The 21,889-nt window shown below is 42.7% G+C and overlaps 1 protein-coding gene and 1 long non-coding RNA gene across 2 annotated transcripts; one reads left to right on the top strand and one right to left on the bottom strand.

Moving 5' to 3' along the window:
- Positions 1-7,394: 7,394 nt before the first annotated feature.
- Positions 7,395-8,648, top strand: LOC126602172 (histone H3.3). Its single transcript, XM_050269006.1, has 4 exons — positions 7,395-7,603; positions 7,766-7,837; positions 7,934-8,010; positions 8,204-8,648. Exons 2-4 carry the CDS (start codon positions 7,766-7,768, stop codon positions 8,463-8,465), a joined length of 411 nt encoding a protein of 136 aa, XP_050124963.1. The 5' UTR covers positions 7,395-7,603; the 3' UTR covers positions 8,466-8,648.
- A 2,035-nt stretch (positions 8,649-10,683) lies between these two features.
- LOC126602173 (uncharacterized) lies at positions 10,684-12,924 on the bottom strand. Its single transcript, XR_007616002.1, has 2 exons — positions 12,734-12,924; positions 10,684-12,618 (listed from the first exon to the last, which is right to left on the bottom strand). It is a non-coding gene; the product is annotated as an uncharacterized LOC126602173 (long non-coding RNA).
- Positions 12,925-21,889: the final 8,965 nt, after the last annotated feature.

Genomic DNA, 21,889 nt, shown 5'->3' with positions numbered 1-21,889 from the left:
ACTCATTCACAACCTGTTAGTTAACGATTGGTTTTAGGTCAAATCGCAAAACTGCTAGCTTTCGCAGACAAGAGCAATGATTGTTGGAGTGATGATAATAAGGGCATAAACCTTGGTAGTGAGCCAAGCCAATAGTAGTTAGAGTTTGCAATTTGGCAAGTCTTAGGCTGAACAATATGCAACATTTCAACGAGCTCCTGCTAAAAATCTGATGGTATTTAGGTGTGAAAGCATCCCTTGATGTTCTTCCTTAGAAACTAAGGGGTTAAAAAATGGGAACAAAACCAAATCGAACAAAAAAAAAATGAATCGAACTGAAATTGGTTGGTTCGGTTTCGGTTTTGGTGGTCCGGAAACTGAACCGAGCCAAACTGAATAGATATATATTATTAATTATTTAATATATATTAGGATAAGTTACACAAAACTACCTTAACTATGAGTCGCATCACAATCTCATACCTCATGTTTTAAACATTGCAATGTCATACCTTAATTTATGAATTTGTTGCAATGTCAGACCTCCATTAATTAATCTGTCAAATTGATCGTTAAGTGATGACGTGGTAATGTAGGGCCATATTTTGCTGATGTGGCAGTCAACTTATGTCAATGGTCAAACGACTAATTGAAATATTTAATTATTAAAATTATTTTAATTCATTTAAATATTATTTAAAAAAATATTTATAAATAAAAAATAAAAAACCCCAGCATGACACTCACCCCACCTATCTCCTTCATTCCCCAAAACCCAGAACCATCATCCCACCGTTTTCTCTCTCGCATGCCTGAACCCAAAACCACCATCCCACCATTTTCTCTCTCGCATGCCTGAACCCATAACCACCATCCCACCCCTCTCTACCATCTTCCCTCCGATATTATCTCTCCCTTTCTCCCTTTCACGTTGCAATAACGGCCTCGTCGGCTCCGCCATCGTCTGCAAGCTCCAAGCTTTAGGCTTCACGAACCTCATCCTCCGCACCCACATTGAGCTTGACCTCACCTGCCAAGCCGACATCGACTCCTTAACCGTCGAGAAACCCTAAATCATGATCCCTGCCAACGTCATTCACACCAATAACACCAATGTGGCAGATTTCATCATTGTCAATCTCTAGATCCAAACCAACATCATTGATGACACCTACCAATTCAAAGTCAAAAAGCTCATGTTCCTCGACTCCTCCTATTTTTACCCCAAATTCGCTCCTCAACCCATCCTTGCTTGTTTGCTTAATTTGGTTTATTTTTCTTCCTCTGATGTAAATTACATGGCTTTCTTTGATTTTCTTGGCTGAGCCTTTACGATTCAGAAATTGGGGTTTGATTGCTTTTGCATAAATGGTGGTTATGGGTTGATGTGTGGTGAGAGAGAGAGATGAGGGGAATGATCGGTGGGGTGAGGGTCGTGAGGTTGAATTTTTTTTAAATAATATTTTAAATGAATTAAAATAATTTTAACAATTACATATTTTTATTAGTTGGCACAAGTTGGTTGCCACGTCAATAAAATATGGGCCCTGTATTTGCCACGTCATCACTTAACAGTCAATTTAACAGATTAATTAACCAATGTTTGACCTTACAACAAATTCATTATGGTATGATATTGCAATGTTTAAAACATGAGGTATGAGATTGTCACAGCCCGTCCCGGGATTTTCTTATTAAGGACGTGAAATGACGGATTTACCCTTAGCGGGTATTAAGGTATGTGTGTGACATTATTTGGTTTAACCTTAGATATGTTTTGGAAGAAAATAAATAAGATGAGTTGGATTATTAAATTTGGTTTTGTTAATTTTGGTTAGGGATTTAGATGATGGATGGTGTGGATTGAAAGGGACCATCTAAACCCTTACCCTCTCTCTATCCCGTAGCTCTCTCTCTCTCCTCCATCTCGACACTCTCTCTCACACCTATATTGTACGGCCACACCCAAAACTCAGTGGATCGAAGTAAACAAGGTAAGAATCTTCATCCTCGTGATGTTTTGAGTTGATTGGTGCTAGTTTTAGGACGTGGAACCTTCGATTTCACGTGAACCCGAACCCCCCATTTTTGGTTATTGTTCATTCACACGTGAAATGTTGTGTTTCAGGGAATTCTAAGCTTATAGTGAGCTTAGTGAGGTCCCAAGGAAGCTCGGAGTGCTTCGTTTGAAGGATTTGGACGTCGGGATCACGAGGGTTGAGTTTGGCCGGTTTTGCTTGGATTTTTCCGGTGAGATTTAGTTGTTTTTGGAGCTTAAAAATAGTGTATCGTGATTCTACATGTTTGGGGCTTCATTTTGGTATAAAATACGAAGAAAATGGTTGAGAAACGAAGGAAAACAAGGCGTTTAAAGTTTGGCCGGAAACCGGCCGCCGGAAAAACCAGTCCGGCGAACCAAAGTTGGGGATGATGCACATGGGGGCGCGTGTCCCCATGCCTGTCCTAGCGCGTGGGGGCACGTGCGGCCTCCAAAAATTTATTTAAAAATTTCTCGACGTCCGTGACGTCAAGTAGGTCGATGTGGTATATTCATATACCCAAATTGAGCATCGTATGAGAAGTTATTTCGAATTGTTGGTTATGTGTTTAAATTAACGTTTTTATAGTTGTTTCGCATATAGGTGACACTTATCCCGAGGACGAGCGCATCCAGGGACGTCACGGGGGTTACGACCCATCGACTTATCAATGAGTGGGCAGTTTTGTTTTCGTATTACCTATATACAACTGTTTTTCCCTGAAAATGCGTTTATATGAAAATTATGATTTAAATTGCCATGCATGCAAATGTTGAGATATTTAGTTTGATAATGGATGCATATATATGTTAATTGACGCGGTGGACGCACATGTGAGTTTTTATATTATTCAGATAAGTTATTTTATGAGAATTGCATTGAAAGCTCATAACCTGCACCCTAGGTGTTAGTGCTTATATTATTATTCACCACACCGCACGCTCATCTTGGATCCAAGTAGGTGGATGTCGTACAGACCATGTGAGGGTTCCGACATGCTAGTCGTATAGTTCACTAGATGTGATTCCAACTAGTGGGTGACCTTAGTTATGCGCGCTGATGATTGATGAGAGAAGCACTAGAGCGTATTTATACACCTTTCATCGTACAGACTACTATACGTAGTTCCGAGTGATGTGCAGTGTAGTGCTGTACAGGTCATAGTTGGTGACTCCGGCAGGGCTGTATAGGTCACTGTGGTGACTCCGGCTGAGTGGGATGTTGAGCTTTAGAATCAGCCGTACAGGACCATTGTAGGGTCTCCGGTTGATTTATTATTTCACCTGATTGATATTGATGCATTTCTGATTATATTTGGCATGGCGTGGCATATTATTTCTGAGATGTTATGTTGATGGATATGAGCTGAGTTTTGATGATATGTGTATATATATGTTTATATACTATTTTTCTGGGAAAATATACAGGTTTTACGGTGAGGGGTTAGAAATGTTTTGGGAAAATCTTTGATTTTACTGACCCACTCATCTTTGTTTTGCGCCCCTCCAGGTTCTAGTTAGCGGTTGGTGACTCTCGAGGTCTTTTTTCCGGCATTCTGACAGACGCTCTACATGTAGGACTCACCTGCGGGTGTTGTACTTTTATTTTGGTCCTACTTGACTGCACTTAAACCTATGCTCTGAATTTATGTGTTTACCTTATAACTCATCCTTTTATTCTAGTAGGTGGTTCTACTAGAGATTGGTTTGAATTCCTTCATATTCTGTTATATCTTGCTTCCGTGTCACACTTTTGGTTATGTCACGCTCACGTGACGGCCAGCACGCCTTGATCCTCTGGGTCGGGGTGTGTCAAGATTGTGATGTGACCAATAATTTAGGTAGTTTTGTATAATTTACCCTATATATTAATTATGACATCATATACACATACTCATATATATTATTAATCACTGTCATTGCAAAAATATGCGATATTTCTTCTGACCTGTTTGTAATACGCCTCTGAGTAAGTGTGAACCATGTTGAGAATTTTGAAAGCTTTGAACATTTGCATCAACAAATGTATGCCGGGTGCATCCATAAATGTTTAGATGTATTTTATATTTCGATGTTCCAATTTTTGACAATTTTTTTTTTTTTTTTTTTTGGAAAGTGGGATCCAAAAGGATCGCCAACGAGAAGCTTTTATTAAAACAAACACACACTTATAAACAAAATAAAGGCCTAATTTATTCTTAGAAACAAACAAAGAACAAGCCCAAAAATAAAGAAAACATAGAAAATGAGCCCAACAATAGTGAAGCCCAAACAAAAAACGAACATCCGAGAAACATCCACTGTGCTCTCCACCGCCAATCCGATAAGCAGTCAGCCATCCAAACCTCCATTCACCGCCAATCATCATCTCCACAGGCGCCACCTGCACACAGCCATCAACAAGAGATAATTGGCGAAAGAGAAGCCAACCATCCAAAAGAAGCTTCAGGAAAATCCCAAGCAACACTACCGCGAACGGCAGACAACAAGGAGAACGTGGTGGTATGGGAAACACCTGAGCCATATACAACACCGGAACTCTACACATGAACTTTACAAAAACCATGGCTGAAAACAAAGCACGGAAGGGCCATGAAAAGGGAAACCCATGGAGGTTGAGGGATGGGAAAAGCCAAAGAGGAAAAGGAGAAGAACCATCAGCAGATGGAAGGGGAGAAGAAAGAAAAAACAAAAGCAAAAAAAGCAGAGGAAAAGGAGAAAGACCATCAGCAGATGGAAGGGGAGAAGAAAGAAAAAGCAAATACAAAAAACCACCCACCAATCCCAGTCGTAGCTAGGATCGGCGACACTAAACGGAAGCACGATCGGGAAATCACTCACACAATATGGTGAGAAACACCCTCAAACTGAGGGAAGAAGTCTCACAAGGAGAGAAAAGAGAAAAGACATTTTTGACAGTTTTGTTCAACAAAAGGTAGGGGTTCATCTGTGTCTGATTACCAAAAGCTGTAGACTAAATTGATTATCAGGCTTGTAGAAAAAGTATAGCACACTTTCAGCAACATACCAAGAAACATGTAGGTTTTTAGCATCATACCAAAAAACATGCACGCTGAATCATTATAGTTGCAAAAAAACAGAAACCGAACTAAATCGAACCAAAATCAAACCAAACCGAACAAAATTGAAAAAAATTGAGATTCGGTTTGGTTTCGATTTTGACAAAGAACCAAACTGATTAGAACTAAACCCACCCCTATTTGAAACCTCAACTTCACTCGGTGTCCACATAAGCATGCACCTAGGGGTGAGCTTTTAGTGGGTCTACCAACCTGAACCTATTGGATTGGCCAACATATTGAAATCTGACATAACCAACCCAACCGATGCCCACCCCTATCTGCATGTGATTCAATATAAAAAAAAAGAAAAGCTACTACCAAATATCGTTACTTCACATTATTCCAATATAAAAGACGGTGAATGGAAAATGGAAGCTTTGGAAAGCGGAAAGAACCTCTAGTCCTATGCATTTTTGTGTCAAATAGAATATTAAAATAACTCGCGCATAGCATTCCATGATATATAAATAACCTATTATCGCTTGAGGTTAGTAATAAATAAAACAATTTAAAATAACCAACAAACATTTATGTTTTAATTTTTATTTGTAGAGTACTAACGAACGGTATATTGTGGAAAGCAAAATTTTGTTCTTTCTAAGAGAATTACCTTCTTTTTTTTGAAGAATTGAGTTAAATTAAGAAACCCAAGGCTAAGAAGCCAAACAGAAGCAAGAGAGCCTACGACAAGGCAAACACAACGAAATAAAGACCAAGCAAAGCAGTGAGCAGGGATACAACAACCGACACAATCACTAAGAGATAGTGTCACCCCAAACCCACCACAACCTACTAATGAGGGCAAGGCAGTCCGTCATTACTTAATGCATGAACTAACGAAGATGGGGGTCTGTCAACCCAAACAAAATCACACATCTCCGTAAAATCAGCCGACGCAAGAACATCCGCTGCCAAATTGGCTGATCTTGGAACCCAAGACCAGCGACAGTTCTGAAAAGCTGATCCCAACCTTTGAGCTCTAGCCAAAATGGGGAAAGCCTCCCAACTGCCATTTTCAAGAGAACCATTTAAATAGGAAATAGCCTGAAGAGAGTCAGATTCAATGATAACAGAACTGAAACCCAACGAGGCACCCAATTCACAACCACGCAGGATCGCAAAAGACTCAGCCACAAGAGAAGAAGGAGCCAAAACAGAAGACCTTACCGCAGCCCGGAAACGCCCACCGTCCTGTCTAGCAACCACCCCCGCAAAACCCATCCGAGATGATTTAGACCAACTAGCATCCACATTGATTTTAACAAAAGGAGAAGAAGGAGGACACCACCTGATAGCAACCTCCTCCCGAGAAACCGAGACAGGCCGAGCAATACCCACAGAAGACACAGCAAGCAAAAAGTTCCCAAAGGCGGTCGACAACGAAAAAATAACCTTAGACGGATTGACAGGAACCTGGTTGAACACAAAATCACAGCGAGCTTTCCAGATGAACCAACAAGAGAACGAAACATAAGCTTGGAACCACTGCCTGTCAGCCGAAGAACCCCAGTTAGGAGAAAACACATCCTACAACCACCGATCCCACGAGACAATACCGGCAGCGTCCACTTTGTAATTCAACGCTCCACCAAACCAAATAGCCGCCACCCAATGACAGCGAAGGAAGACATGCTCCACAGTTTCATCAGCATTACAAAGAGGACAAGAGGGAGAAGAGGATAACCTTCTTGAAAAAAGAGCCTTACCAGTAGGCAGGCCAAGATGCAACGAAACCCATAAGAAATGCCAAATTTTGGGAGGAACAGCCAACTGCCAAATGCATTTCCACAGAGTTTTAGAAATCGAACGAACAACCGGCATCCGATGATCCCTCACCTCAATAGAGCGAACTTGCAGCCACATGTACCCCGATTTCACCGAGTATTTGCCATTCCGGTTAGCAGCCCAAACAAGCCTGTCCTTCCACTTCGAGTCTCCAATAATTGTTTCCTGGATAGCCCGTTGATTCGCTAAAGAAAGAAACGGTCTTAGAAAATCAAAATCCCATTGCCGGGAAGAGGAGTCAATGAGGGAGCTGACCCGTAAGTTCGACGTAACAGAGACAGAACCAAGCGGCAAAGGATGCCCCGAAGGGAGAGAGGGCAGCCACCTATCCACCCAAACCCTCACCTCCTTAGTTGTATGTATTTCTTGTTAAACTCGGGTGAGAGAATGAAAGGATTAGGACCAATAGGGAGCTACTGATTTAGTTTCACGATCCGTGGCACATGCAAAATATGACATCCGAACCGTTCACTAACGATTGTAAAAAACACAGCGAGTGGACGCAGTGACCGTCCGATCAGGCGGCGGGGCAAAACAGTAAATGCAAGGCAACGCGGTCCGCGATTCCGCCGCCAAGTTGGGTTTGTTGAACAAGCACTATATATACAAAGAGAGAGGTACGAACTCTGAATTCGCACCCTAGTTTCTGACGACAGAATCTCCTCTCTCCAAATCCAAGAATTCGCTTCCGTCTTCTCGAATCTAAGAAACCCAAGAGGTAAGTCTTTCTTTTCGCTTTTCTGTTCTTCATCTTCTTCGATTCAATTTATAGCGATTGCTTCTGCAATTGGGAATTAGGGTTCTTGGGTTGCGTTTCAGATTGGGATTTTGTAGAATCGAATTGGGTTTTGATTTTTGGGGTTTTAATTTGTGGTTGCAGATGGCCCGTACCAAGCAAACCGCTCGCAAGTCCACCGGAGGCAAGGCTCCAAGGAAGCAACTTGCTACCAAGGTCCGTTTTGATACCTCCCTCAAACCCTAATTTTTGCCCCCTTTACTCTGCTTTGTTTTCTTTCAATTTGTTAATTCTGTTTTGGGATTTTCTCAGGCTGCTAGGAAATCAGCTCCTACCACCGGAGGCGTGAAGAAGCCCCACAGATACCGCCCTGGAACTGTTGCTCTTCGGTATGTAATTGAATCCGCAATTAACTACCCAATTAATCTTAAAAGTTGTAATTTTGATTCTGGGTAATACTGAAATCAATTAAGATTCGGTAATCGATTGCTCTTGTTTTGTAATTTGAATTCTGGGTATTTTAAGACGTATGATTTTATGTTGCTGGATTGTGATTGTAATGTGTTTGTGAATATGCCGCAGTGAAATCCGCAAGTACCAGAAGAGCACAGAGCTGCTGATCAGGAAGCTCCCATTCCAGAGGCTGGTTCGTGAAATTGCGCAGGACTTCAAGACTGACCTGCGTTTCCAGAGCCACGCAGTCCTGGCACTGCAGGAGGCTGCTGAGGCGTACCTTGTCGGGTTGTTTGAGGACACTAACCTGTGCGCCATTCATGCCAAGCGTGTCACTATTATGCCGAAGGATATCCAACTTGCCAGGAGAATCCGCGGTGAGAGGGCTTAAGGGATGAAGAAACAGAAAAGATGGAACTAGAATATGTTGTGTTTTTAGGGTTTATAGTTTCTTGTGTTTAATGTGTAATCTTAAGAAGTCGAGACATGGTTTTCATTGGTTGCAATTGTAATTGTGTTGAACCTCGTCGAAGTTCTATTGACTTGATAAATGCTGTTTGTATTTGAAATTTTACTGATTGGATGGTGATGGTTTGCAGTATCTGTGTTTAGTCTTCTGCCAATTTCCCGTTCGATTCTGGCTCTGATTATACAAACGTCCCGTGGTCCGTCTGCAGGCATGTTCAAAAGGGGAAACTGTTGTTTCAATTTATGGTTAATGCTTTTTGCCTGAGTTGCATCATTTATTCGTTAAAAACCTGAAACCTTTTAATTGAGAGTTTTAACAAAACACTTCTGTATTGTTTACTTATGACGAAAAATTATATTTTTATTTTTAACCAATACTATTCACTGTACCTTTAAAAATGATTTTTCATATTTTTACCTTTAACCAATACTATTCATTGTACCTTTAAAAATGATTTTTCGTTAGGACTATCTCCAACCCCTGGGCTAAAAGCCAAATTTTTTAGTCCGGAAAATTTGGCTTTTGGCCCAGAAACATCTTTTCTGCTCCAACCTTTCTGCTCTAAAATTTTAGTCTGGAATTATTAAAGAATGAACTTAGGCTAATTTTTTTCTTAAATCAAATTTTTTAAAAAAAATGTAGATTATTGTAAATTAATTTTATGAATATTTTAATCTAAAAAAATTTAAATTTCAATAAACATTTGGCATTTAGCCCGAGGGAAAGCTGGGGGGTATTTGGCTCAGAAATAACATTTGACATTTAGCCTAAAATTTTAACATAGGTTGGAGAGTGTTGGGGGGGTAATTTGGCTTTTAGCCCAAATTTGGAGATGATCTAAAAGAGATGTTTTTTTTAGACTTTTCGTTATATTTTCTTTTATTTTTTTGTTCGGAGAAAACGTGAATCTTTTGTGCACTAAATCAAAAGGAAAAGTATTGGTGTGGGCCGTACGTACCCGTATGGCTAACAACTCCATTTGCAGCCAAAGAAATTTGATACGGGGAACGCAGAAAGCGAGTAATTAAGTGAAAATTAAAATATATTTTTTTAAACTCATTAATAACCGACAACTTCATTTATTTTCTTAAATTCAAGCTATTTTATATGTTTCTTATTTTTTTAAGAAAAATAAAAGTTATTTAAAATTTTGAATTTTAATCAAAAGTCATCTAATATTTTTATTCAATGATAAGAACAAAAGAAAGAAAAGGAAAAAAAAAAAAAAAAAAAAAAAAAAACCAAACAAAAACACTTGCAAGGCATACGCGCATGTTCAATTTTTAAAATAGTGTCTGTGTTCAATTTTATAAATAGTCAATTTAGGAAATAGTGCAGTACCCGTGTTCAGTTTCAAAATAGTGATAGTACTAGTTTAAGAAATAGTGTAGTACACATTTTCAATTTTAGAAATACTCATTGTTCAATTTAAGAAATAGTGAGGGAGAGGAGAGACTGTGATGCACGTGCTGATCCCGCTAGGGATGGGCAACGGTTATGGCGGGCGGGTAACCGCGGTTATTTACCCATAACCGTTTAAGTTTTTACCAACATAATCGTTTACCTGTTATGTATTTACATAAACGGGTATACTTATACCCATAACCGTTTATAAACGGTTAACCATACCCATAACTGCATTACCATTTACCCATAACCGCATACCCATTTAACCATAACCCATTACCCGCATACCCATTTAACCATAACCCCGTACCCGTTTACTCTTTTTTTTTTCACCGTCTACCTTTTTTTTTTAACAACTTGAAAATTAAAAAGAAATTTGTTATAATTTTCTTTTTCTAACAATTAAATACCGTTACAAATACATTTAACATGAATTTTTGTATTAACGACAATATTATTTATGAATGTATGTGATGTCTCCCAATTATTTGACGGTCAATCTATTCCAAGAATCATGCATGGTTGTATGTTAATTAATATTCTTGTACACACACACACACACACACACACACACACACACATATATATATATATATATATATATATATATATATATATATATATATATATATTATGACCAAAACTCCAAAAGACTCAAGGTAATCATTATCTTGAATTGGTCAAAAATCGACTGTAAACACGGAATTCCTGCAATGAATGAGACAAGAACACGTGTACAAAATAATATTTGTATTAATGATTTAGGGGTTACAATCTCTTCTACGAATTTGGCCTCTGATTCTATCTTTGAAACGTGTAGATGTAGTGTTGTTGATCCAGGGGCCGTCGAGGCTTGATCTTGGACGAACAGTTGATGAATGATGAACACCTTCTTCAAGGGCCGTCGGGGCTTGATCTTGAATGGGTGGAAGTTCTTCAAGGGGCGTTGGGGCTTGATCTTGAAGGAGGATTTCACGAAGAACGAAGAGGGCTTTCTTGATCCTTCGGGATTTGCTTGAGAGCTTCTAAGTTTCGAGGCTTCAAGGCTTTGGTGTGGTGTGACTTCTCTTCCAATTTGGGAGTAGAGAAAGTGTATGTAAAAAATCCTCTCTTGATTCTTTGATGGAGGAGCCTATTTATAGGCTTTGGGAATGAACCACCACCATCCATTTGTTTTGGTGGATGTTGTAGGTGAATTGGTGGATTGTTGTAGGTGAATTTGGGTGGAGGTTGTAGGTGAATTTGGATGGATTGTTGTAGGTGAATTTGGGTGTATGTTGTAGGTGAATTTGGGTGAAGGTTGTAGTTTTAATGCAATGGTCAACATTTATTTCACTAAAATTTCAATGTTTACAAATGTAATTTTAATGTGATGGCTAACATTTATTTCAACGAAATTTCAATGTCTACAAATGCCCCCACTTCAAGGCGCGTAGTATACATGTGCTTGTCACGTGTAGAAGATGCGTTTTGAAGTCCCTTAATGTAGATGTTGATCCAAGGGCCGTTGAGGCTTGATCTTGAACTGGTCTGGGAGTTTCTTCAAGTGCCGTTAAGGCTTGTTCTTGAATTTTGTTTGAAATTTCTTCAAGGGCCGTTGAAGCTTGATCTTGGATGAAATTGGACCACAAGGAGCTTCACGTAGTAGACGATCCTTGGCTTTGATAATGGATGAATCGGCACGTATTTTGTTGTGCTTGTTGACTTTCCACAGCTTTGATCTTGAACTAGGCTGGAGGAGTTTTCTGGTTTCCTCCAAAGGACTTTCCACAGACTTAATCTTGAACTGGATTTGACTCAAGGGTGGTGGACACTTGATCTTGAGTCAGGGTCGTTGAGGCTTGATTTCGAACTTAAACATGACCACGAGCAGTTTCAGGACATGCATGCTTTGAAAGATTAAGGAAGTTCGCAGCATTTTCATATGAACCCTGAGCAGTTTGGTCAACAGTATGATCTTCAAGATTGATGGGCTCTTCTTCCAGTTGGTGACTTGATCTTTAAGGATTATCGAGGCTTTGCTCTTCGGTGACGGTGCCAGCGAAGGGTTGTTAAAGCTTCTCGAGCCTTTTAGTTAGAGCAACGCTGTCCAGCTTGGATCTTTACTTGAACTCCTCCGTCTGGATTGTGTGGTTATGCAGGGAAGGGCTTCATGCTTCATGATTTATTCCAGCTCGTTGTATTGCATTCTTCTCTGCTTGTTTCTTTTGCATAGCTGAAGCGGTGTGCAACCTTTTGCCTTTAAATGGTTCTTCGGAGCACAATCTCTCAGCGACTCACCCATGCTTGGCAGCTTCAGTGCAAAGCGCCGATGTTAACAGATCCACACTCCTGAAGCATTTGCTGAGGGAATTCGAGACATATCAGCAGTTGAAGATGAGCACTCGAGAGCAACGCTAGGTAAGTAACCAGGCAAAGGTTCCGGGCAATCAGTTCCTGGTCGGACATTTAATTTCAGGTTCCGACTGATTGCATCCTTTCTCCTTGTTCAGCAGGCAAGAGCAAGGGCAAAAGAGAAGATGGGGGAAGAGCATGATATGAGATACCTTTGCTTTCGACCCCAGTGATATGAGATACTTTTGCTTTTGAAGAAGTAGCGGACGATCATCACATGCATTCGTCGTGCTTGTCTCCATATGCTTCGATGCATCATCTTCACCTGCATCATCTGTTTTCCAGGCAGACGTGGTAGACGAAGAGGAAGCAAAAGATGTTGAGGATGAGTATTCGAGAGCACGGCTAGGTGAGCAATCAGGCAAGGTTCCAAGCAGTCGGTTCCTTACCAGGAGCTTGAGTGGAGGTTCCGACATATTGCTTTCTTTATCCTTGTCTTCGCAGTGAAGAGGGAGGACAAAGAAAAGGATAGGGAGAAAGCATGCTATGAGATACTCTTGCTCTCAACCCCAATGATATGAGATACCTTTACTCTGGTGTGGCTTGGTTGAAGAGGCGTTTCTAGGGAGGAAGAAAACTGAGTTTTAGTTGCAGATGCCCTCGGCCAGGAAGAAAGGGGTCAGGCTGGATGTGTGTCTTGCTATGGGATGGAGGTCGAATTATATGGTGAGCTCTCAACATCAAGTGGCAGGGTGAGCGTGGCCTTGTCACCCACGCTTGTCGGCAGAAGTGCGGTAGTTGGCATAATGGACCTCACGCGTTTTCAACTTTGTCAGTGATATCTGACAAAGTTGCACGTGATAGCCGAAAGCTGAGATTGTGTCTGAAAAGTGTCGACGGACTTTACGCAGGAAAATCCGGGTTTTGAAATTTGGAGAGTGGTGTCTCTTCGATTTACGAACGAATGGTTGTGCTGTTTCTCATTTTTAAGAGGTGTCAATTGTATTCAACACGCACAATTTGAAGATTGCCTGCCCGTGAAAAATTATCTCTGCTACTCTTTGCTTCATCCAACCTTTTTCTTTTAGTATTTTTTGAAAATGGCTTCCCCTTTTAACATTTGCTTAGATTTGAGTCTTAGCAGTGACACAGGTGCACCGCGTCAGGGTAATGTATGGCGCCCGTCTTTTTTTTCTTCTAATGACCCTCTTACAGTTGAGGACTCTGTGATGAGGGATGCAACCACGGCTACGGTTGTAGCTAGAAACCTCATCACTCCTAAAGATAATAGGATACTTTCACGACGGTCCGATGAGTTAGCTGTTCAAGAGTCCCAGGCTCTCAGTGTCCAGTGTGCGAACTCTGTTTCCAACATGGGCCAACGCTTACTTGCTCGAACTCGCCAGGTTGAATCATTGACAGCCGAGGTGGCGGCTCTTAGTCAAGAGATTAGGCAGCTCAAGCGTGAGAATAGAGAGTTGCATGTGCTTGCAAATAGTTATTCGACGAGCATGAAGAGGAAGCTTGATCAACTGATGGACTCCGAAGGTCGAATTCAAAGTGACCATCGGAAGTTTGTGGATGTATTCCGGAGGCACTTTTTGCCTTCGTCATCTGGAATTCGACCAAGTATTGAGGCTCCGAATAAGCTATCTTCAGTGCCTCCCTCCTTTAGGGTTCCACCGAGTACCAAGGCTCCAAGTACTGAGGCTTCACACAAGTGACATTCGTGAAGGCTTTTTTTTTTTTTTTTTTTGTGTAATTTCTCGGAGATATTAATGGACATGCCTTATTTTATTCAGTATGTTGTGTTGAAACGCAAACAAAACGCATATCTGACTAAGATGCATTACTTCCCTATGCACCCACTTCCTTTTAGATGGTGACTAGTGCACCCATTTCTTTTTAGATGGTGACTGGAAGCATCATTTTGTCATCACCACCCATTTCCTTTTCCATTATTGACTTGCGAATAGTAATACACACTCGTGAGTGGCTTGACGATAGCACAGTTGGTTTTTTTTTGTGGCCTTCCTCACTGCATTGCGTTCTTCTCGCATGCGGACCATCTTTTCACTTGCACAATCACCTTATCACAATCTTCATTGGATGCGGATTGCTTTTCTACACAGTCACTGTATCGCATGCGGATCACTGTTTGCACAGTCACTGCACTACATGCAAACCGGTTTTATTTGCAGCCTGTTGAGACCAATATATATATACACACGCATTCATACACACATGCATACATACATAGGGCATTGCGTAGTCTTTACATAGACACTGCACCAGCTTACTGCCCTGAATCTTAACTGCACTCTCCTGTTTCTTTGCTGCGACGTGCTCTTCTCATCTGCCGTGTGGTGAGCTCGGTGTTGGACAAAAAGTGGTGCAGCTTCTTCAACCCCATCACCCTGCAGTCGGTCACGTCTATGTTCATCGTGTTCATCCGAAGTCTTCATTGCGGCAGAGGAAAAGCTCACCATCATCAAAATTAGGGCAGTAACAACAAACTTCATTATCCTGCAAGCTTCAGGGAAAGTTGCATGAGAGTATGAGGACGGAAGGATGAAGGACTGCAGCATGGTTGCTACAACCGCTCGGGCTTCCGTTTATCGTCCTCGATGGCGCTGCAAATGTTTCCACCAATGGAGAAGAGGAAGGAGGGCGCTGCCTTCACTCTGTGAGGTATGTTTTATTGCTGAGGACGGTTTGCCGCATATATAAATATATATATATTTTTTATTTTTTATATAGTGCTCTGTCAGGCTGAGGTTGCTAAACCGGCGAAGAACCTAGGAAGGCATCAAAAGTACGGAACGAGATCATCTTTCCTCACCTCGTATTCAGTCAAGAGTTGACTAATTATGAGCTTGGAGTCGCCATATACCTCAAGGGTTGTGATTTCCATGTTGATCGCCATTTGGAGCCCGATGATTAGTGCTTGGTACTCAGCGACGTTGTTGGAGCATAATTCGCTTAGTTGGAATAAATAAGGTAGTATTTGCCGTTGTGGCGACATGAATACTACTCCTGCCCCCGCTCCGTCTGCTCGTGCGGATCCGTCGAAGAACATCGTCCATCTCGGGAATATGTCAATGTAGAATACCTCCTCGTCAGGCAAGTCGTCTGAGATTTTCCAATCGGCTGGGATTGGATGATCGGCAAGGAAGTCCGCTAATGCTTGTCCCTTGACGGCTTTAGTTGGGACGTAAATGATCTCGTATTGATTGAGAATCAACGCCCATTTAGCTAGTCGCCCTGTCAAAACTGGCTTGGACATGACGTATTTAACCGGGTCAGCTTTAGCAACCAAGTGGATGGTGTAAGCATGCATGTAATGTCTGAGCTTCTGGATGGCAAACACCAGGGCAAGGCACATTTTTTCTATTGGGGAGTAGTTCAACTCAGCGCCGGTGAGTGTTCGACTCAGGTAGTAAAGCGCTCATTCTTTCTGGAATTCGTTTTCCTGTGCCAAGAGTGCTCCCACTGAACCTTCCTGAGCGGCAATGTACAATATGAGCGGTTTCCCGGGCACAGGCGCCCCCAGGACGGGTGGACTTGATAAATATTTTTTTATGCTTTCAAAAGCATTGTGGCACGCTTCGTCCCATACGAACGGAACATCCTTTTTCATGAGTCGGCTAAACGGTTGACAACGCCCTGCAAGGTTGGAGATGAAGCGTCTGATGAAGGCTAGTCGTCCTTGTAGACTTTTCAGCTCGTGCAGGTTTCTTGGCTCAGGCATGTTTTGAATGGCCTTGATCTTCGATTGGTCCACTTCAATGCCACGGTGCTTGACAATGAAGCCGAGAAACTTTCCAGAGGTGACGCCAAACGCACACTTTAACGGGTTCATCTTGAGGTTGTATTTTCGCAGCCTTTGGAACACTACTCGCAAATCCTTCAAGTGATCTGATCTTCTCTTTGTTATGACCACCACGTCATCCACATAACATTCTACGTTTTTGTGTAGCATGTCATTGAAGATTTTCTGCATTGCTCGCTGATATGTGGCTCCAGCGTTCTTTAGACCAAAGGGCATCACCTTGTAGCAGTAGATACCTTTTGGAGTGCGGAATGCTGTTAATTCCTCATCTTCGAGAGCCATACGAATTTGATTGTACCCAGAAGAGCCGTCCATAAATGACAGTGCCTCGTGGCCAGTGGTTGCGTCCACCATGATTTCGATGATCGGCAAGGGAAAGTCATCTTTCGGGCAAGCGTCATTGAGGTCCCGGAAGTCTACACAAACACGTATTTGTCCAGATTTCTTAAGGACGATGACGATGTTGGAGATCCACTTGGGGTATTGCACCTCTCGAATGAAGCCTGCTTCGATTAGCTTGTCAATCTCTACCTCGATTTGTGGAATGAGCTCGGATCGATAGCGCCTTTGAGTTTGCTTTATCGGTCGCGTTCCAGGCTTAACTGCAAGATGATGTACAGCGATGACAGGGTCAATGCCGGGCATTTCCTTGTAAGTCCAAGCAAAGACGTCTTTGTACTCTGATAACAGTTGGTAATACTCGTCTACCTCGTCTGCACTTAGCAGCGCACTCACGAAGATAGGTCTCTGCTCCTCTTTTGTGCCTAAGTTGAGCTCCTTGAGATCATCGACCGTGGATTGCCCCCCATCCTCAAGTTGTGGTGACGCAGCAGTGACATCTTCTTCGGCGATCTCATCTTCTTCGCTTTCTTGGATCGTGATATGGAAGACATCTTGGAATTCCTCTTCGGTGTCGTCCTCTTGGGCTGGTCGGCATGAAGATTGTCCAGTGTGGATGATGGTGCACCTTCTTACTTTCAGTGGTCCGTTTGTGTCCACCTCCAAGATTGCTTGGCGCTTCATCCTTGAAGGAATTGAGCTTCGAATATCACATTTTTCTGCTATCATGTCGAGCTTTTCTTCCTTTGACATTGTTTTCCTATTTCTAAAAAACTTCTTGTTGTCTTCAAGTCTTTCCAAAGCTGACTGACGAGGAAGAGAGCTAGTCGTGTTGCTTTGCTTTTTAGGTTTTGACAACCTTTCAAAAACAGAGCTTTGGGACGCTGACATGTTAAGTCTCTTGAAGACGGAGGTTCGGTTTTGACCACCAATGCGGTTAAGTGCTGACATTCTGGGTTTTGAACGATTCATCCTATCGAAGACCGACGTCCGAGGGGTGGATTTAAGCTCATCATGATCTTGTTCAATACTCACGCTGATGTGTTGAGTGCTAGCATTTTTCGCTTTGCTTGAAATCTTCACGGGTGCATTTGGTGTGAAGCCTAGTCCAGCTTTGTTGTTATCAACTCCGTAACCGTGCTTCTTCAACTTCTTTTGAGTCTCGGTGAGGTCACGTTCTTTATTGTTAACGGTGTTTGAAACCTTCTTTCCATGATTCGAAGAAGAAGCGAAGTCGTAGCCAGCTTTCGACATGAGTTTATAGGCGTTTGGATCAAAACCTTCTTCGGTCCTCTGGGTTGGGAGAAGGCTTGGTTCCACCCCCTTTGGTAGAGCTTTTATGAAGCCTTGTGGTAGTCTTGTGACCTTAGTGCCGCCTAGCTGTGTCAGAGGTAAAACTGCATTCGTCTTGAGCAACTTTACATTATCCATATGCCTCTGTGCATCGGCTTTGTTTGCTCCAGTTTCGAACGGAGATTGACCATTCTTTCTTCTCGACATCGGGATGTATCGGAAGACGGGTGTGTTTGGTCCATTTGAGGGCGTCCTACTCCCCTTTGTTGTTGCACGTTTAGCCAGTTCATTATCGTTCTTGCTTGAAGACGGCGTAACTTCTTCTTCTTGCTTCTTGGGCATGGCTTGTCGCTCCTGCTTTTTAGGTGTTGCTTTGCCCGTGGATTTGATCTCTTTTAGAAGAGCTTCGGGCACCATGTCTTCATCCATGTAGAACTTGGCGTCTGAGAAATGTGATTCGACTTCAGTGAATGGTTTGGTGTCGCCATAGATTACCTTCACTCCTTCTCGGTAGAATTTTAAGCATTGGTGAAGGGTGGACGGTACTACTCCATTCGCATGGATCCAAGGCCTTCCTAAGAGTAAGCCGTAGGAAGTTCTTGCATCAATCACGTGGAATATCGTGCTCGACTTGAGTTCACCAATAGTCATCTCTACTCGGATCATGCCCATCGCTCTTTGTCCTCCTTGATTAAAACCTTGGATTAGTAGACGACTTAGGGACAGTTCATCCGCCTTGATGCCGATTGTAGTCATTGTCGACTTTGGCATGATGTTTATGGCTGATCCACCATCCACAAGCATGCGGTTGACTTTGTGCCCCTTTACATACCCAGAGACGAAGAGAGGACGGTTGTGAGGCTTGGATCCTAGCAGCAAGTCTTCATCGGTGAAATGGACTGCGTCCTCGATGGCACAACATGTGGCACATTCATGTGGCCGAGGCTTCAAGCCTTCGTTCTTGCTTTCTTGCCCTTCGTGTTCATTGGGACTTTCCAAGACAGCTGCTAATGCTATTCGCATCTTCTTTGGTAATCGTAACGCTTCCTCAATGCTAAAGTGTGTTGGCAGACCTTCTTCGAGCGTGAAAGTTTTTTCTCCCTCAGTGGTTATATCTTTGCCTTTTGAAGGTTCTTCCATTTCTACTTCGACCATATGGCATGCAGCGATAGTGCACCGTTGGAAGAAGTCATTCGGGAAGTACTCGTACAAGGAGACATGAATGCGTGGTTCTTGCTCCATAGGTTCCCCAGCATACGTTGGCTTATTGACTTTTACATTTCTTTTAGGCTTCCTACTGTTGCGGCGACGGTATTTTCTCACTTGTTCCACCTTTGGTCTCGTGGCTTGTGGTTTTGCTTTCCTTGTTTTTTTGTAGGTCACCAATGTCCATCCTTCATCATCATCGGTATACGCATCTTGTTCGTTTGCCCCCGGCGATGGTTGTGTAGAAGGCGCCGTGTAGCTTGCACATTGATGGGAATGGTCGGGTGTCGTTTGGAGAGGCACGAGATCGAAGGATCTAAACGCCACCGTAGTAGTATGTGTTGCGGCTGTGTCCTCAAGGTCTAGCTCGATTCTCCCTTGTTGCGCTAGCTTCATAATGAGTTCTTTGAGGACGAAGCACTTGCCCACGTGATGGCTTACGATACGATGGTACTTGCAGTACCTAGGATCGTTCGTTCGATTCATTTCTTCAGGGCGCTTACACTCTGGTAACTCAATTACCTTTTTTTCCAGCAAGTCATCTAACATCGCATCCACGTCTGAGTCAGGAAAAGGGTACGTCTTTTGCTCCAACTCTCTCAAGGTGTTTTTATACTTGTCTTGGGTGCGAGGAGGCTCACTTCTTTTTGTCTCCTTGGTCTTGGAGGAAATCTTAATAGGCGCAGAGGTGGTCTTGATAGGCGCGGATGGGGTTTTGATGGGGGTAGTGTTGACAGTAAAAGTTTCCTTGGCAGGCTTTTTTCCAGTCTTGTCCACACTCGGGGCGAACACCTTATCCTTCTTGAAGTGGGTGATCGGCTCATTCTTTCCGTGATTGGCGATACTCAGCTCCATGTCATGGGAACGCGTTGCCAGCTCCTCAAACGTTCTTGGTTTTATGCCTTGGAGAATGTAATGTAACCCCCAGTGCATGCCTTGAACACACATCTCAATGGCAGAGGTTTCAGAAAGCCGATCTTTGCAATCCAGACTTAATGAACGCCATCTATTGATGTAGTCGACGACGGGTTCCTCCTTCCACTGTTTCGTACTGGTCAGCTCCAGCATGCTTACGGTGCGGCGCGTGCTGTAGAAGCGGTTGAGGAATTCCTTTTCTAGCTGATCCCAACTGTTGATAGACTCGGGCTCGAGGTCGGTGTACCAGTCAAAGGCGTTACTTTTCAGCGAGCGCACGAACTGTTTGACGAGGTAGTCTCCTTCTGTTCCAGCATTGTTACAGGTTTCAATGAAGTGGGCGACATGTTGCTTCGGGTTCCCCTTTCCATCGAACTGCATAAACTTTGGTGGTTGATAACCCCTCGGCATCTTCAAAGTGTCAATCTTCTTGGAGTAGGGCTTTGAGTATAGTACGGAATCATGTGAGCTTCCTTCATACTGCGCCTTGATGGTGTTGGCGATCATCTCCTGCAGCTGCTGGATAGAGAGAGACCCCATGAGTGTCGCCGCTTGGTCTGGCTTCAGCGTCTCTTCGACGTTCTCCACTGGAGGTTCCTCATCCTCGTCGTTTTCCCTCTTTACTGGATTATCCCATTGCCTGACTTTCTCATCGGGCTTTGCATCTAGTTGGTTAACGAGTGCTGCGATTTGCAGGTCTTTGTCCTCCACAGCCCTTGTGAGTTTTGCGATTGTTTCACTCATCTGAGCCAGCTGCTCCTCAATTGAAGTCGCTCCAGCAACCATGACTTGCATAGCTATGCCGCTGCTTGAGTCAGCATCAGAAAGTAAGGATTCAGAGTACTTCCTCTGGCTTTCCTCTCTTGGGGCCTTGAGCGAGGCCAGGGTGATCACCGATTTGTGCCTCGGGTGCTCTTGTGCCTTCGGCGGAGTTGATGCAGGGGCGGAAGAGGCGGCAGAAAGAGCTTTTGCCTTGCTTCGAGTTATGATGCCTGAAGTGACGCCCCCTGTCGTGATGACGCTCTTGTTTCTTGCATTGGCAGCGAGAACAACTTGGGCCTTCCTTGACGCCATTTGTGCTTGTTGCGGATTCAAAGATAGAGATGAGAGGTAGAGACTGTCCCACTGGGCGTGCCAAATTTGTAAACACGGAATTCCTGCAATGAATGAGACAAGAACACGTGTACAAAATAATATTTGTATTAATGATTTAGGGGTTACAATCTCTTCTACGAATTTGGCCTCTGATTCTATCTTTGAAACGTGTAGATGTAGTGTTGTTGATCCAGGGGCCGTCGAGGCTTGATCTTGGACGAACAGTTGATGAATGATGAACACCTTCTTCAAGGGCCGTCGGGGCTTGATCTTGAATGGGTGGAAGTTCTTCAAGGGGCGTTGGGGCTTGATCTTGAAGGAGGATTTCACGAAGAACGAAGTGGACTTTCTTGATCCTTCGGGATTTGCTTGAGAGCTTCTAAGTTTCGAGGCTTCAAGGCTTTGGTGTGGTGTGACTTCTCTTCCAATTTGGGAGTAGAGAAAGTGTATGTAAAAAATCCTCTCTTGATTCTTTGATGGAGGAGCCTATTTATAGGCTTTGGGAATGAACCACCACCATCCATTTGTTTTGGTGGATGTTGTAGGTGAATTGGTGGATTGTTGTAGGTGAATTTGGGTGGAGGTTGTAGGTGAATTTGGATGGATTGTTGTAGGTGAATTTGGGTGTATGTTGTAGGTGAATTTGGGTGAAGGTTGTAGTTTTAATGCAATGGTCAACATTTATTTCACTAAAATTTCAATGTTTACAAATGTAATTTTAATGTGATGGCTAACATTTATTTCAACGAAATTTCAATGTCTACATCGACGATATAACATTTAAAGACTCCAAAACAAAACTGTCGAACATTCTAATGTTTTAGCATATTCAATCATATGTATTAAACATTGGCCCGTTTTATTAATTATATTTTTCTCTCAAGTGAGGTATATATATATATATATATATATATATTATGACCCT

Source organism: Malus sylvestris, chromosome 15 (genome assembly GCF_916048215.2).
Source record: "Malus sylvestris chromosome 15, drMalSylv7.2, whole genome shotgun sequence".
NCBI classification, from domain to species: Eukaryota; Viridiplantae; Streptophyta; class Magnoliopsida; order Rosales; family Rosaceae; genus Malus; species Malus sylvestris.
Note: the sequence above shows the minus strand (reverse complement) of the source record. Positions and strands in the feature narration are given on the sequence as shown.

Bases quoted from the DNA above. Each gene is read 5' to 3' on its own strand.
- LOC126602172 (XM_050269006.1), top strand. From the start codon at position 7,766: ATGGCCCGTACCAAGCAAACCGCTCGCAAGTCCACCGGAGGCAAGGCT. The intron at 7,838-7,933 runs GTCCGTTTTGAT...GGATTTTCTCAG, and splicing joins GGAAGCAACTTGCTACCAAG to GCTGCTAGGAAATCAGCTCC. The intron at 8,011-8,203 runs GTATGTAATTGA...AATATGCCGCAG, and splicing joins CCTGGAACTGTTGCTCTTCG to TGAAATCCGCAAGTACCAGA.